The sequence below is a fragment of the Salvelinus sp. IW2-2015 genome, linkage group LG11 (genome assembly GCF_002910315.2).
Source record: "Salvelinus sp. IW2-2015 linkage group LG11, ASM291031v2, whole genome shotgun sequence".
In the NCBI taxonomy this organism is placed as follows: domain Eukaryota; kingdom Metazoa; phylum Chordata; class Actinopteri; order Salmoniformes; family Salmonidae; genus Salvelinus; species Salvelinus sp. IW2-2015.
The window spans coordinates 22,640,182-22,658,179 of record NC_036851.1 but is presented as its reverse complement, the minus strand read 5'-3'; the positions used below and the strand labels follow the sequence as shown (position 1 = coordinate 22,658,179).

At 39.2% G+C, this 17,998-nt stretch overlaps 1 protein-coding gene across 2 annotated transcripts in view; it reads left to right on the top strand.

Annotated features, from left to right (window-relative positions):
• The window catches only part of LOC111969993 (immunoglobulin superfamily member 21-like), a 270,568-nt gene that overhangs the window by 97,286 nt on the left and 155,284 nt on the right, over positions 1-17,998 (top strand). For both annotated transcript variants that reach the window (XM_023996456.2, XM_023996455.2), the window contains exon 2: positions 1,082-1,194. In XM_023996456.2, the coding sequence (XP_023852224.1) occupies positions 1,082-1,194 (113 nt within the window). The remainder of the gene's footprint in view (positions 1-1,081; positions 1,195-17,998) is intronic.

Here is a 17,998-nt window from a genome sequence, read left to right as displayed (position 1 = left end):
AAGCAGACTGAACCAGGTTTTCCTCTTGGATTATTATGCTTGTGCTTAGCTCCATTCTGTTTATTTKTTATCCTGAAAACTCCCCAGTCCTTAACGATTACAAGCATACCCATAACATGATACAGCTACCACTATTCTTAAAAATATGGAGAGTAGTACTCAGGAATGTGTTGTATTGGATTTTCCCAAAATATACTGTAACACTTTGTATTCAGGACATGCAGTTAATTGCTTTCCCACATCCTTTGCAGAATTACTTTAMTGCCTAGTTGCAAACAGGATGCATGTTTTGGAATATTTTTATTCTGTATAAGCTTCCTTCTGTTCCCTCTGTAATTTAGGATTGTGGAGTAACTACAATGATGTTGATCGATCCTCAGTTTGTAACTGTTTTAAAGGTACCATCAACCTAATTGTGAAATTCCTGCGCAGTTTCTTTCCTCTCTGGCAACAGAGTTAGGAAGGACACCTGTATCTTTGCAGTGACTGGGTCTATTGATACACCATCAAACGTGTAATTAATAACTTCACCATGCTCAAAGGGATATTCAATGTCWCCTTTTTGAATTTTTACCCATCTACCAATAGGTGCCATTCTTAGTGAGGCTTTGGAAAACCTCCCTGGTCCTTGTGGTTGAATCTGTTTTTGAAATTCACTGCTCAACGGAGGGTCCTTACAGATAATTGTATGTGTGGGGTACATAGATGGGGTAGTCATTAAAAAATCATATTAAACAATATTCTTGCACACAGAGTGAGTCCATGCAACTTATGTGACTTGTTGAACACATTGTTACTCCTGAACTTATTTAGGATTGCCATAACAAAGGGGTTGAATACTTATTGACTCAAGACATTTCAGCTTTTCATTTTGTATTAATTTGTAAAAATGAAGAAAAACCTAATTCCACTTTGACATTATGGGGTATTGTGTGCAGCCAATTTCAATTCAGGCTATAACACAACAAAATGTGTAAAAAGTCAAGGGTTGTGAATAGTTTCTGAAGGCACTGTATATATTCATATATTCATGAAGTGACGTTACAAACCATACTCATTATTTCTGTCTTCTGCCCTATAGGATATTTGACAGTAACCATTGAGCCCCTTCCTCCTGTTGTTGTGGGAGAGACTGTCACCCTGAAGTGCAACTTCAAGACTGATGGAAGACTTCGAGAGATTGTGTGGTATAGGGTGAGTCAAGCTGCAAGTTCATACACTATACTGTATATGCATGCCATGTACACCAGCCTTTCAATACTAATCAGTGTGACTTAATCCATTTTAGTTTTATTTCATATATTTTATATGATTTAGGTATTTAACTCTTGACCAAATGCCAATTAGCCTCTCTTCCTCTAGTGGTATAGTGTGACAAATTCCAATTTTAAGAATTAATAAGGGCCAGGTAATTCATGCCAGGTGTGAAGGGTGTCACTCTGGCTTTTGGTTAGGAATATGATTTTCCTCTCAGTTATGCCCGGATATTTGGCATAAAATAGAAGCTAATGTGACATTAATAGCAGATGATTACAGTTCAGAGGCTGGGTTTTATCTATTGAAACAATGGTGTTCCAAAGAGGTCACACCGAAGCACTTGGATGGATGTCAATGAAGCAACAGCTGTCAGCTCACGGCCTGATTATTTAATTTACCCATAACTCCCCAATTATGCGCCGGTTAGAATTATACAAGTACGCAGTATGAAATATGCTATATTTATTCTGTGGAATTCTGCAGTCATAGACAGTACCCTGGCTGATACAGTTTGGACAAAGATATTATATTGCACCCTTGCAATTTTCTTAAATAATTCCCTATTTCTTGTAAAACAAGTTGAACAGAAAATACATTTTATTGGATTTTCAACATTGCAAAACCACATTTATTTTTGTAAACTTTAGCTTACAATTTGTATTTTGAAAATAAAGAATCACATGGACAAAATGATTGGCACCCTGTAGCTAGTACTTGGTTGCACAGCCAAGATAACTCCCAACAAATGCTTCTTGTAGCCATCAATGAGTTTGTTGCACCTTTCTACTGGCAATTTTGCACAGTCTTCAGAAGCAAACTGCTCTAATTCTTCAGTGTTTGAGGGGGTGCCCTCTACCAACTGCTGATTTCAGCTCTCGCTATAGGATATGCATGTAATTCAGATCTGGAATCTTTGCTGGCCACTCCAGAACATACCAGCGGTTTTTCTTGAACCATTTCTTGTTGCTTTGATGTGTGTTTGGGGTCAGTGTCCTGTTCACCTTTATCCACTTAACTGTACTGCCTCAACATTGCTGATTGTTGAGTCAAACTACAGTGCATTAGGAAAGTATTTAGACCCCTTGACTTTTTCCACATTTTGTTACGTTACAACATTATCCTAAAATTGATTTTTAAAAATCTAATCAATCTACACAAAATACCCAATAATCACAAAGCAAAAACTGTTGCAAATATATTAACAATAAAATACAGAAATACCTTATTTACATAAGTATTCAGACCCTTTGCTATGAGACTCTAAATTTAGCTCAGGTGCATCCTATCTCCATTGATCATCCTTGAGATGTTTCTACATCTTGATTGTATTCAATTGATTGGACATGATTTGGAAAGGCACACACGTCTATATAAGGTCTCACAGTCGACAGTGCATGTCAGAGCAAAAACCAAGCCATCAGGTCGAAGGAATTGTCCATAGAGCTGTGAGACAGGATTGTATCGAGGCACAGCTCTGGGGAAGTGTACCAAAAAATGTCTGCAGCATTGAAGGTCCCCAAGAACACAGTGGCCTCCATCATTCTTAAATTTAAGATGTTTGGAACCACCAAGACCCTCCCTAGAGCAGGCTGCCCGGCCAAGCTGAGCAATCATGGGAGAAGGACCGGTGAAGCATGATGGCTGCAGCATCATGCTGTGGAGATGTTTTCAGCGGCAGGGACTGGGAGACTAGTCAGGATCGAGGGAAAGTTGCTTCGGGACTCTGAATGTCTCTGAATGTCCTTAAGTCATGTCCTTGAGCCGGACTAGAAGCCGTAAAAACATCTCTGGAGAGACCTGAAAATAGCTGTGCATCGACACTCCCCATCCAACCTGGCAGAGCTTGAGAGGATCTGCAGAGAAAAATGGGAAAAACTCCCCAAATACAGGTATTCCAAGCTTGTAGCTTGGCTGTAATTGCTGCCAAAGGTGCTTCAAGAAAGTACTGAGTAAAGGGTCTGAATACTTATGTAAATTTGATATCAGTATTTTTTTGTTGCAAAAATGTCTAAACACTTGTTTTTGCTTTGTCATTATGGGGTCTTGTGTGTAGATTGATAGGGGATTTTTTTTTTTTATAAGGCTGTAACAAAATTAAGTCAAGAGGTCTGAATACTTTCCGAATGCACTGTATATGGCTGAGGCAGTGACACTTCTATTATAAGATTTACTGTTAGATTGTTTCTTTTATATAGCCTTTTCTTGGAAGAAAACCTTTTCTCTAGGTTCATCTTTACAAATGCTGACATTTCAAGACAGGACACAAAAAGACACTTTACATATCAACCTCAGTATCATACATAATGTTTTGCGCTTTGAAAATGTCATTGAATCAGAAAGGATTTTGAGGGTTTAGTTAAGTTTATATGGAGTCCTTACCTTGTTGGGCTTTTAAGCTTTTTGCTCTCAAGTGCTATTCTACAATAATGTTTCAAATTGGTGCAGATATGAATGCAGAGTATTTGAAGTAATTTAGATTCTCTTGATCATTGCAATGCTTTTTACGCAGTGAAACTGTCTGCTCTTTGGGGAAATGGGTTTGGAAGAGGAAAGTTAATAGAATGCACATTTACTCAATAATAGATCATTTTTAATGGAGTCCTTACTATCATTTTCGCCAGGCAGGAACCAGACTGTCTTGGGAGTTACAGCTGTAGTGTAAAACAAACTCCACTCACTGAGAGTGAGGCTGTCCACATCAACTATTGGTTAGTGAGGAAAATGCAGAGGTTGTAAAGAGAAACCAGCCTCATCTCTCTTGTGCCCACTACTCAATGCAACAGCTAATACATTATATATAAATTATCCACACTCGGCTGCCAAAGTTTCTTTAATCTCTGTCTTTTATTTGACTAAACTGTCGACTTCTAATTTTCCCCCCACGTTCAAATGGAACTGGGGTTGACGCCCACCTTGGGAATCATCATGTCTAATCAAAGTCTGGCCAACGAGACAGAAGCTGAATGAACTAAAGACCTCAGCTAGCCTCATTCATTACCAGGGTGCCGTTATCTTAACAGATTCTGTTTGAGGATTCTGTAATGCACACCAGTGCCAGCCTGCTCCTTGAAACCATGCACATCCTTAGCATTGCTAAGACCTAGTGTAGCCACTCAAGATAATCAAGATTGCTATTGAGAAGCTTTCAGGCTGGCCTAATAGAGTACTACTGTGCAGTATTTTGGTACGTAGAAAGATATAAAATAGTAATCTCTTCTTAATTACATTGTTAAAAGCCCTTACTACTATTCAAAACTTGTTAATTAGATTTTTTCAACAATTCATGTGTGGCATTTGACATTTGGCACAGACCTGAAAACAAAGATATTTGTGAACATCACATAATCAGACAACCTGCATATACTGATGGAAGTTCAATGTGCTTCTTTTTTTGTACCGTTTTCAGCATGCCTCTTTTTATAGTTTGGGAATGTATTATTGTTTATTTGCACCTTATAAAGAAGCTATTCAGATCAGCACAATGCCAAATATCTCCCGGGAAGGTAGAGCAGATTTGCATCTTACTGTATGTCAACACAATGTTTATGTTAGGGATTTCTCTGTGAGAGGATATATAAACCCCTGAATCACACAAAGCTCAGCTCACTTGGAAGAAACCCCATTTGGGACTAAAAGTAATTTTGGGGTAAATATTGGAAAATGGATGACTACTCCAACATCCAAGATTTTTGTTTCAACAATACCAATAATGCAAAATGGCAATTTATATAATTTTTATCCAAAAGTAGAATCGGAAGAATCTTCAATTAAATATTTGTAGGGGTCTTGGTGCGGTAGACTAGTGAAAAGCAAAAAAGTCAAGAAAAAACAGGTGGGCTATAGTACATGAGAGGGCTCACTCAACATGAGTGTTTTCCCATCTATTGGATGTTTAAATGTATTAGTCAGACCGAAGCACTAATGCTCCTGAAGCAAACACATAAAAGCATCTTGAGTGTATGTTATATTCCACAGAGCCACATTCATGTATTGTGCAGTGGGTTCTGTCAGGCCATGGATTAGGCACTGTGGATATGTAATACCATCAAGCTGTCCTCAACATTGTAATAGCATTTCATACTGATGGGGCTACAGATAGAGTGGAGGAGAGAATATTTATCAGCTCTGAAACCATTCTTAACATGTGCAGTAGGAACATGGAAGGATAAGATGCTGGCTGGGGAGGCCTGTGGAGACTTCTCCTCACTGAGACGCATGGCAGCTCACCTAATGCTGTGCTTGTTCTGATTATGTCACTCTAATGAAGAGATACCCATGACCCTCTCCCTATGGGGACCTCAGCAGTGCTGGCGGTGACGGTGCAGGGTTTCCGCTTGGCTGCCTGTTGAGTGCCATTCTGCATTACGCTTAATCTTCCCTAAGTTAACCTCTCTCTCTATATCCCTCGTCCCCCTCTCCCTCGTCCCCTGTCTCATTACCACATCCCTCCACCCACTCTGACAGCACTCTTATGGGATCATCTCTCTGGCCAGCATAGCCAGCATAGACTAGTGCTCTAAACGTGGGCCTTTTACCACTGACCTATCTGATAGCATTCATTCACACGCATGAGCCTATCTCACTCATATGGTCCACACGGTTCAGGCATTTTAACCTCAGCCTATTCCATTATAATGACTCAGGTCAGGTCTTCAACATGCTCTTTGTCAATTTGAGCTCTATTCTTACCCTCATAGTTAATAATAGTAATTCTTACAGGGGAGAGAGAGAAGARGCTGTTAACATACTGTTTTGCTTTCAACAGTGTGATTATAGACATGGCAAGCCTAGGGTGATGTTAAAGTTCAAGTAAATTATATGAAAATAATTTGTCATTCATATGAGCCTTGTCTTGATTACGTTGAATTCTAGAGTATTGCCTTGCGCATTTGGTTAGACACATGCTATTGTTCCACTTGAATAGATCACATGGACTCTCATGCAGAAATTACTGTTGATTGACAAGTACAGATTGCAAGGAGAGAGTGGGAATTAAAGACAGACAAGGAGAGATGTACAGTAAGTGCTGCTCTTCTAAATAGAGGTTATATTGAAAGTAAGCCTATCTCAGAATTTCCTTACTGAAAGGACTTTGATGTTTGCTGTCACTAGTTCAGTGCGCTGTAATGGGAGTAGCACTTATTTGGTGTGGAATCCATTTTCTTTTTCACTGATTTTGCTTTTCTTCTGTGTAATGCATTACAGTCTCCCACYAGTGCTTCACTTGGGACTATTAGACAATGAGAAACCATTTATTTGAGAGAGGTAGCATAAATTAMTAGGATATATGAGAAGAACATTAAATAATATGTATCTCTGCTAAATACAGTGCTATGAGCATGAGCAATGAACCTATAACTACCAAAGGAGTAAACAAAGGAACGCAAAGCCATCATTCTCTGAGAACTTATATTCAAATGTGATATACTGATCAATACTGTACCTCCCCCTCAATAACCGTCCCCCTGATGACTTTATCCAACCTTTTGTTGGTAAATGTTAGCTAACTGCTTACACATCTTTCAAAAATGGAAACATGGAAGTTTCCTGGAAATATATATTATTAAAATACATTGTTTCAGTCCTTTTGTTAGGTTTCCTTAGCGATTTTTTTTTATTTTTATATGTGTTTCCTAACACACTGTGACCTGATTCCTGCAGTCTAAGCTGGAACATAAAAGCAATCGTGGCATGATGATGAGACAGAGAGTTGCTGCTTCTGCCCACACAGACTCCCCCTGCACCTCATCCTATTCTAATATTTCCTACGTTTACACTGTTTTTGTTTGTGCATCAGACTTAACTTGTGGCCCACATTTCTGTACAAATCCCATTAAAGATATTGACACTGAAAAAGCACAAGATCATGGGTATGCAAATTGCTTTTCACTTGGCAGTAGTACAACACCAAGAGGTGGAGGAGTGTATTGCCTAAGGGCAAAATCTATAGCTGGCTGGACTATTCAGTCTAGAGTTAAGTGGTTCTGTCCAGATACATGTACATTTGAACAGGGAGAGGATGGCTTATATGATACTTGACGCAGAAATGGTGTGTTTCTCTCTCCGGTAATCCTGTTTCCTGTTTCCTGACTGCGGAGAGACGAGGGAGGCGTCACATTCCAAATCCGAGTTGGAAAAACTCAGAGACTGGGTTGCCCAGGCAACAGGAATCTGCGAGCACAGTAAAGAGTTCTCTGACTGTGTACACACAGCACACTCCTGTGTGTTGTGCCCAACTTCCTGCTGCTTTAAACCCCCAAGTGTAATTCTGTCATTGTGAAAATAGCTCAGTTAGTTGGAGTATCTCGATTGTATTCGGATTCACCCAAAACTATATATATATATATATATATATATATATATATATATATATATAAAAAGTGTTCAACAAATCTAAATATTTTACATTTTAGATTCTTTAAAAGTAGCCACCCTTTGCCTTGACGACAGCTTTGCACACTCTTGGCATTCTCTCAACCAGCTTCACAAGGTAGTCACCTAGAACGAATTTCAGTTAACAGGTGTGCCTTGTAAAAAATTTACTTGTGGAATTTCTTTCATTCTTAATGCATTTGAGCCAATCAGTTGTGTTGTGACAAGGTAGGGGTGGTATACAGAAGATAGCCCTATTTGGTAAAAGACCAAGTCCATATTATAACAAGAGCAGCTCAAATAAGCAAAGAGAAATGACAGTCCATCATTACTTGAAGACATGAASGTCAGTCAATCCGGAAAATTACAAGCACTATGATGAAACTGGCTCTCATGAGGACCGCTACAGGAAAGGAAGACCCATAGTTACCTCTGCTGCAGAGGATAAGTTCATTAGAGTTACCAGCATCAGAAATTGCAGCCCAAATAAATGCTTCACAGAGTTCAAGTAACAGACACATCTAAACATTAACTGTTCAGAGGAAACTGCGTGAATCAGGCCTTCATGGTCAAATTGCTGCAAAGAAACCACTACTAAAGAACACCAATAAAAAGAAGAGACTTCCTTGGGCCAAGAAAAACGAGCAATGGACATTAGACCGGTGGTGATGAGTCCAAATTTGAGATTTTTGGTCCAACCACCGTGTCTTTGTGAGACACAGAGTGGGTGAACGGATTATGTCCGCATGTGTGGTTCCCACCATGAAGCACGGATGAGGAGGTGTAATGGTGTGGGGGTACTTTGCTGGTGACACCGTCAGTGATTTATTTAGAATTCAAGACACACTTAACATCTGGTTTGAGCTTAGTGAGACTATCATTTGATTGTAAACAGGACAATGACCCAACACARCTCCAGGCTGTGTAAGGGCTATTTGACCAAGGAGAGTGATGGAGTGCTGCATCAGATGACCTAGCCTCCACAATCACCCGACCTCGACCCAATTGAGATGGTTTGGGATGAGTTGGACTGCAGAGTGAAGGAAAAGCAGCCAACAAGTGCCTAGCATATGTTGGAACTCCTTCAAGACTGTTGGAAAAGCATTCCAGATAAAGCTGGTTGAGAGAATGCCAAGAGTGTGCAAAGCTGTCATCAAGGCAAAGGGTGGCTACTTTGAAGAATCTAAAATATAAAATATATTTTGATTTGTTTAACTCTTTTTTAAGTATTAATAAAGTTTCTTGTTAACAAACTATAGTTTTGGCAAGTTGGTTAGGACATCTACTTTGTGCATGACATGTAATTTTTCCAACAATTGTTTACAGACAAATTATTTCACTTATAATTCACTGTCTCACAAATCCAGTGGGTCAGAAGTTTTCATACAATAAGTTGACTGTGCCTCTAAACAGCTTGGAAAATTCCAGAAAATGATGTCATGGCTTTAGAAGCTTCTGATAGGCTAATAGACATAATTTGAGTTAATTGGAGGTGTACCTGTGGATTTATTTCAAGGCCTACCTTCAAACTCAGTGCCTCTTTGGTTGACATTATGGGAAAATCACATGAAAACAGCCAAGACCTCAGAAAAAATATTGCAGACCTCCACAAGTCTGGTTCATCCTTGGGAGCAATTTCCAAATGCCTGAAGGTACCACGTTCATCTGTACAAACAGAAGTATGCAAGTATAAACACCATGGGACCACGCAGCCGTCATACCGCTCAGGAAGGAGACGTATTCTGTCTCCTAGAGATGAACGTACTTTGGTGCAAAAAGTGCAAATCAATCCCAGAACAACAGCAAAGGACCCTGTGAAGATGCTGGAGGAAACAGGTACAAAAGTATCTATATCCACATTAAAACGAGTCCTATATCGACATATCCTGCAGCTCAGCAAGGAAGAAGCCTGTGCTCCAAAACCCCAATAAAAAAGCCAGACTAGAGTTTGCAACTGCACATGGTGACAAAGATTGTTCTTTTTTGAGAAATGTCCTCCTGTCTGATGAAACAAAAATAGAACTCTGTGGCGTATGAATCAGAATTAGTTGGGTAACATAGATAAATAAGATGTTTTATTTATATAATATGCTTATGTGAGATACWTTTTTCTTAGCTGGGGCTCAGTCATTTGGGACCCAGAGAGGGGAGAGGTCAGGCTTGTCTTTTACATGTCTCTGGTGCTATGCAGAATATCAGAAAGGGAAGAGGACAGGATGGAACATTGTCTTCATATGTGAATGTATCTGTTAAACCATGTGAAGGGATGGCGTGATTAAGGGGGAACCAATTACTTGTCTCTACAATGTCTGTGCGCAAGTCACTCCCCTCAGTGAGCTTGTCCAGGAGTGGGGTCTAGAGGGTGTTTGCTTGAGATGGGAGTATATAGAGTTGAAAATTGAGTTATGCCTTGGATGAGGTAATGTTTTTGTACTATGAAGTACCAGGAACGAGATTAGACCCTCGTCTTAGAGACCAAACTGAACGATAATTTATAGCGAATGCTATCTGGCTATGGGATACTCCTCTCTCAAGTAAAAGGTCCTTTGTGAAGAGTTCCTAAGATCTGTGGTTCGTCATGTAAGTTGAGAGGGGTGTATCTTTGCTTTAAAAGATCTCAGTTGCCATTATGTTGGGACTCTGAACAATTCATTAGAGATAGTGAATTGTTGAAAGTCAAAAGGGCTATTGTAAAGCTCACATTATTAAAGATGAAGTTTAAGTATATCTCTGACTGGTGTGTGGTTTGTAACTCTCCTCATTTGGTAATACAGGAAATTGCCACGAKAACTGCTTGGCCATAATGACCATCGTTATGTTTGGAGGAAAAAGGGGGAGGCTTGCAAGCCAAAGAACACCATCCCAACCGTGAAGCACAGGGGTGGCAGCATCATGTTGTGGTGGTGCTTTGCTACAGAAGGGACTGGTTCACTTCACAAAATAGATGGCATCATGAGGTAGGAAAATTATGTGGATATATTGAAGCAACATCTCAAGACATCAGTCAGAAAGTTAAAGCTTGGTCGCAAATGGGTCTTCCAAATGGACAATGACCCCAAGCATACTTCCAAAGTTGTGGCAAAATGGCTTAAAGACAACAAAGTCAAGGTATTGGAGTAGCCATGACAAAGCCCTGACCTCAATCCCATAGAACATTTGTGGGCAGAACTGAAAAAGCGTGTGCGAGCAAGGAGGCCTACAAACCTGACTCAGTTACACCAGCTCTGTCAGGAGGAATGGGACAAAATTCCCCCAAGGTATTGTGGGAAGCTTGTGGAAGGCTACCCAAAATGTTTGACCCAAGTTAAACAATTTAAAGGCAATGCTACCAAATACTAATTGAGTATATGTAGACTTCTGGCCCACTGGGAATGTGATGAAAGAAATAGAAGCTGAAATATATCATTCTCTCTACTATAATTCTGACATTTCACATTCTTAATATTAAGTGGTGATCCTAACTGAAATAAGACAGGTAATTTTTACTCAGATTAAATGTCAGGATTTGTGAAAAACTGAGTTTAAATGTATTTGGCTAAGGTGTATGTAAACTTCTGACTTCAACTGTATATAGTTTTGGGTGAATCTGAATAATGTGTAGCAGCTTAAAAATATATCTGGATTCTTAACCCAACAACTGATATACACTGAGGTATACACTGAGTATACAAACATTAAGAACYCCTGCTTTCTACATGACATAGACTGACCAGGTGAATTCAGGTGAAAGCTATGATCCGTTATTGATGTCACCTGTTAAATACACTTCAATCAGTGTAAATGGAGGGGAGGAGACAGGTTAAAGAAGGATTCTTGAGACAATTGAGACATTGATTGTGTATGTGAGCAATTCAGAGGGTGAATGTGCAAGACAAGACTAAAATGCCTTTGAAGAGGGGAATGGCAGTAGGTGCCAGGTGTACTTATTTCTGTCAACCTGCAGAACTGCTTGGTTTTTCATACTCAACAATTTCCCATGTGTATCAAGAATGGGTATACTCAGTGTAGATCATACGGTTGAAATACACATTGATGTATTAAAAAGTATAGGACATATTCAGGCAGTGAATGTGATTTATTTGGATATTGTCTATAACTCTCCACATCAATGAGTGAGAACTATTTTAGAAAGACCAATAGCCATTTGTTCCAGTTGGTAGTTCRGCTCAACATGTGGGCTGAAATCCATGTTGACTCTTTTGGTTGTTCACTGATCCATTTATGTTTGAAGCTGGCCCAGTGGAGTCGCATACAGCGCTCTGATCATGAATCTTGCAATCAACGATCCAAGTAATTGTTTGACATGCTCAGATGTTTAACGACAGTTTAGCATTTGTTTAATAGACTTTAACTTTCAGAGATGCATTGTTGACCWATTATGGCTGCAGGTGCAGTATTGAGTAGCTTGGATGAAAGGTGCACAGAGGTGCCCAGAGTAAACGGCCTGCTCCTCAGTCATAGTTGCTAATATAWGCATAMTATTATTAGTATTGGATAAAAAACACTCTGAAGTTTCTAAAACTGTTTGAATTATGTCTGTGAGTATAACAGAACTCATATGGCAGGCAAAAACCTGAGAAGAAATCCAACCAGGAAGTGAGAAATCTGAGGTTGGTCGATTTTCAACTCATTGCCTATTGAAAACACAGTAGGATATGGATCTGTTTGCACTTCCTATGGCTTCCACTAGATGTCAACAGTCTGTAGAACCTTGAATGAAGCTTCTACTGTGATGTGGGGCTGAATGAGAGGGGAATTAGTCAGTGGTCTGGCAGAGAGCCAGGTCCTGGTCARGCGCATTCCACATGATATCGACTTGCGTTCCATTACTTCTATAGACACAAAGGAATTCTCCGGTTGGAACGTTATTGAATATTTATGATAACAACTTCCTAAAGATTGATTCTATACTTAGTTTGACAAGTTTATTCGACCTGTCATATAACTTTTTGAAGTTTTTGTCCGACGTTCGGCTGGACCTGCACGAGCGTTTGGATTTGTGTACTAAACGCTAACAAAAGTAGCTACTTGGACATAAATGATGAACATTACCAAATAAAACACACATTTCTTGTGGAAGTGGGAGTCCTGGGAGTGCATTCCGACGAAGATCAGCAAAGGTAAGTGAAGATTTATAATGGTTTTTATGAGTTTTGTTGACTGCACAATTTGGAGGGTAACTGTATGGCTTCCTTTTGTGGCTGAACGCTGTTRTCAGYTMATTGAATATTGTGRTTTGCCGTAAAGKTTTTTHAAATCTGACACAGCGGTTGCATTAAGAACAAGTGTATCTTTAATTCTATGTAAAACATGTATCTTTCATCAAAGTTTATGATGAGTATTTATGTTATTTGACATGGCTCTCTGCAATTTTTCCGGATATTTTGGAGGCATTTCTGAACATGGCGCCAAATTAAACTGAGGTTTTTGGTTATAAATATGAACTTAATCGAACAAAACATATATGTATTGTGTAACATGAAGTCCTATGAGTGTCATCTGATGAAGATCATCAAAGGTTAGTGATTCATTTTATCTCTATTTCTGCTTTTTGTGACTCCTGTCTTTGGCTGGAAAAATAGCTGTGTTTTTCTGTGATTTTGCAGTGAAKTAACATAATCGTTTGTGGTGCTTTCGCTGTAAGGCCTATTTGAAATCAGACACTTTGGTGGGATTAACAACAAGATTACCTTTAAAATGGTATAAGATACATGTATGTTTGAGGAATTTTAATTATGAGATTTCTGTTTGAATTTGGCGCCCTGCACTTTCACTGGCTGTTGTCATATCATCCCGTTAACGGGATTGCAGCCATAAGAAGTAAAGTTTATGTTGATAATGGGGTCATTGTCCACTCAGATATTTGGGTCCTCAGCCACCTCTAATTTCATCCACTGAAGATCACACTATGTAGATGACCCCCCTCCCCCCTCAACATAATACTATTTACTAATGAGCACTATCCTTGTTAATATGTTGTGGAAATAGCAATTAGTTCTAGTTAGATAGGTGGTGGAATGATATGCATGATCTATGTTTCCAAAAGAAAAGGAAATCTTTGAAATACATTGGAAGTTTTATTATTGCAGTCTGTTATAATGATTTTCCTGGTCTGGCTGGTAATTATATAAGCATGTACATATTAAATAGAAACAGGGTATAATGGGACATATGTAACAGCACTGGTTTCTAATCAGTTCCTTTGCTGTTGATTTTTATCCCTGGGTGTTGCAAAGTAGGAATACATTTGTCATCAAATTTCTGCAGTGTAAATCATCCAATCATGCTTTTGATCTGAGACTTTGGCAATGTTTATTTAAATAAAAATAACTATTGCAGTGTGGTCCTTTCCGATATATACTTTACACGAAAATAGATTACTTACTAAAACAATGATAATAGTCCACAGCCTGTTCCTAACAAAAGCCTCTGTCATCATCTCAATCAGTCTCTGGCTCTCTGGTGAATCTGGCCTCAAGGGGATAGTGGAGATAAGGTGATATAGATCACTGCACCACAGCCTGCCCTTTTGAGGATGTCACCATGGCAAATAAGCCGCCTGTCCTATATTACATTATAATTACTCTGCTGTGTCAACAAATTGCAAGAAGTAATTTTTCACTCATGATGCTGGAACCGAAGGCATTACCTCTGTATGTTTCAAATGTAATTAGGGTAAAGCATGGTATTGTTGCACTGTTATCGGTGAATAAGCACCATCTCCTCACATTAATTTCCTTTAGATTGCCCAGGTATCTGACATAATCTAGTGCTACCACCATTTTACAAGTATACTTACAGTACTGTATATAATTCATTACGTTATACCTCTATGAGCATTAACCTAATTGGATGACTCATTGAAACATCCTTTACCTGTTTCCGACGTTCCCGTGTAATCTTACACTACTCTCCATCTCAATACTTACAATTTATATAATTCCTCCCATGATGCAATGCACCATATTCATAGATTATAGTGGTGCAGACGACAGGTCCAATTCTGTATTCCGTTCCTCAGTGGTTTGTGTTATCTAATGATGCTGAAGAAAAACATGACATACTCCTCCTCTCCACAGAAACATAAAGCTCTGGTAACTTTTAGAAAGCTTGGACAACGACAATCTCCAAAGTAAAACCACAGCAGATTTTCTAAATCCATTTTGCTATCACAGAATGATCAAACATGAAAGTGATTACTTAGCGATTAGGAGTGGATCAGGGGCTGATTGTGACATTTGCCTTAGAGGGGGAAGAGATTTCCATGCTTTTGAGTCTTAGCAGTAGCCTGTTTGTAAATACAACTAAGTGAGTTCCTTTGGGGACATTGGAAAGAGAGACTGGTTCCCGGGAATGAATGCCAAACACCAAAATAAAAAGAGCGAAATACTGAACACAAGGATGTCATGGCAACCTCCAGCAATGGGAGAAMATGCATTTGAACCAGACAATATACCAGACAATTTACAGGATAAAAGCATTACCTTATCTTTAGTGTGTGTGTGTGTTTGTTTGTGTTGTGTGTGCATGCATCAGTAAGAGTCCACAAATGCTCCCCATATTTACAGTAGATCAGCCACAAATATTAAGTTAGGAGAGGGAGCTTTCAGAGGACGACTTAATCTGGGTGAGGCCGAGGGAGACATGATGCCGCTGCTTAAATCCTGCAATTTGCCATCAGAGGCTTTTGGACATAGTCGTTTGCACTTTGTCATTTTAGAGGGATAGGGAGGTCAGCTGTGTCAGTTGTTTGGGCTCTTTGTTGTCTTTAAAGGCCGTTTAGCATGGGTATCATGCTGAGACCTCCATCTCTGCTTTCAGAAGGGCCAGCAGGGAAGAGAATGGTGAATAGCCCATATTTTTGTAAGGCATGATGTATGACGTTGTCCAGCTGTTGTAGAGGCACAGAATAACAACACTAAATGATTGTTACCACCATTTAATCCACCCTTAGAAAAAAACATTTTGGGGGATTTGTTGTGTGTATTTCAGCAAGAGATTGGTTTGAAACTCCTTTTGATAGAAACTCAAAAGTGATTGGTTACTCAAGTGAGTGGTTAAGTCAAGTGTTGGTGACTGACCGGAATCGATCATTGTAGCTGAGGTCCAAGCCCATAATTGGAGAGGTGAACAATAATTTCCTCCTGGTTAGTCCTCTGGTCACTCCAGAAGTTACTCCTCTGCCCTGCACCACTCATGCACTGACTGTATCTACTGTATGACTTTATAACAGTTTCACTCTCTGGGGTTGTTAATTTCTCTTTTAATCTGGCCCTAACTTTAGCATGCCCTTCCCCAYTGGGTGCATCTCTTGTGGCCTTTCTTTGAAATAATCCTGTGGCTGCCTTATCCGACCTTTACAGTTTCCTCAACTGTTTCTTTGATTCACTTTTTAATACCCCCTTATCAGCTCTACAGCCATGTGACTTTTAGAACCAACCAAAGTGCAAAATTACTCTGCTATTGTGTAGTGTCACGAAGGCAAAATATACACTACCGTTCAAAAGTTTTGGGTCACTTAGAAATGTCCTTGTTTTTGAAAGTAAAGCACATTCTTTGTCCATTAAAATAACATCAAATTGATCAGAAATACAGTGTAGACATTGTTAATGCTGTAAATGACTATTGTAGCTAGAAATGGCTGATTTTCTTATGGAATAGCTACATACAGAGGGCGTAATGGGCGTACAGAGGCCCATTATCAGCAACCATCACTCCTGTGTTCCAATGGCACGTTGTGTTAGCTAATCCAAGTTTAGCATTTTAAAAGGCTAATTGATCATTAGAAAACCCCTTGCAATTAAGTTAGCACAGCTGAAAACTGTTGTTCTGATTAAAGAAGCAATTAGACTAGTTGAGTATCTGGAGCATCAGCATTTGTGGGTTCGATTACAGGTTCAAAATGGCCAGAAACAAAGACCTTTCTTCTGAAACTCGTCAGTCTGTACTTGTTCGAAAAAATGAAGGCTACTCCTGCATTCTACACCTGCATTGCTTGCTGTTTGGGGTTTTAGGCTGATATTCTGTACAGCACTTTGTGACACCAGCTAATGTAAGATGGGCTTTACAAATAAATGTGATTGATTGATACTCCATGCAAGAAATTGCCAAGAAACTTAAGATCTCCTTTCACAGAACAGCGCAAACTGGCTRTAACCAGAATAGAAAGAGGAGTGGGAGGCCCCTGTGCACAACTAAGCAAGAGGACAAGGATATTAGAGTGTCTAGTTTGAGAAACAGATGTCTCACAAGTCCTTAACTGGCAGCTTCATTAAATAGTACCCGCAAACACCAGTCTCTATGTCAACAGTGAAGAGGCGACTCCGGGATGCTGGTCTTCCAGGCAGAGTTGCAAAGAAAAAGCCACAGGACCCTGAACAGATAAATAGCTATTCAAATAGCTACCCGGACTACCTACATTGACCCTTTTCTGCACCAACTCCTCTTTCTATTCTGGTTAGGGCCAGTTTGCGCTGTTKTGTGAAGGGGGTAGTACACAGCATTGTACGATATCTTCAGTTTCTTGGCAATTTCTCTAATGGAATAGCCTTCATTTCTCAGAACAAGAATAGACTGACAAGTTTCAGAAGAAAGTTATTTGTTTCTGGCCATTTTGATCCTGTAATCGAACCCACAAATGCTGATGCTCCAGATACTCAACTAGTATAAAGAAGGCCAGTTTAATTGGTTCTTTAATCAGAACAACAATTTTCTAATGGTCAATTTGCCTTCTAAAATGATAAACTTGGATTAGCTAACACGATGTGCCATTGGAACACAGAAGTTATGGTTGCTGATAATGGGCCTCTGTACACCTATGTAGATATTCCATAGGAATATCAGCCGTTTCCAGCTACAAAGGTCATTACAACATTAACAATGTCTACACTGTATTTCTGATCAATTTTAGGTTATTTTAATGGACAAAAAATGTGCTTTTCTTTCAAAAACAAGGACATTTCTAAGTGACCCCAAACTTTGAACGGTAGTCTGTATATATAAAAAAAACTATATATTCCTCTTAATCTATGCACAAGAACCACAGTCGTTTAACACAGGAATTGCCTCATCTACAATGAGTAGGGATGATACGTGAAAATGAGTCACATTAAGCACCAAACCATGCGTGAAATGGACAGAGATGCATTGTTGTATTTAGCTATTTTTTTATTTTTATCAATGGACACTATTATAGTATAACTATTTTCTCAGAGATTGTGTCACTGGTTTTATAGTCTGATATGTCCATTAAGGATGGGGTAGGGCAGTGTGTGTGGGGGTGTGTGTGTGCTCTGTATTGTGAATAATTCTTCAGGCATTTTGAATCATTATATTTTTCTATACACTGTATGTGTCACGTTCGTTGACG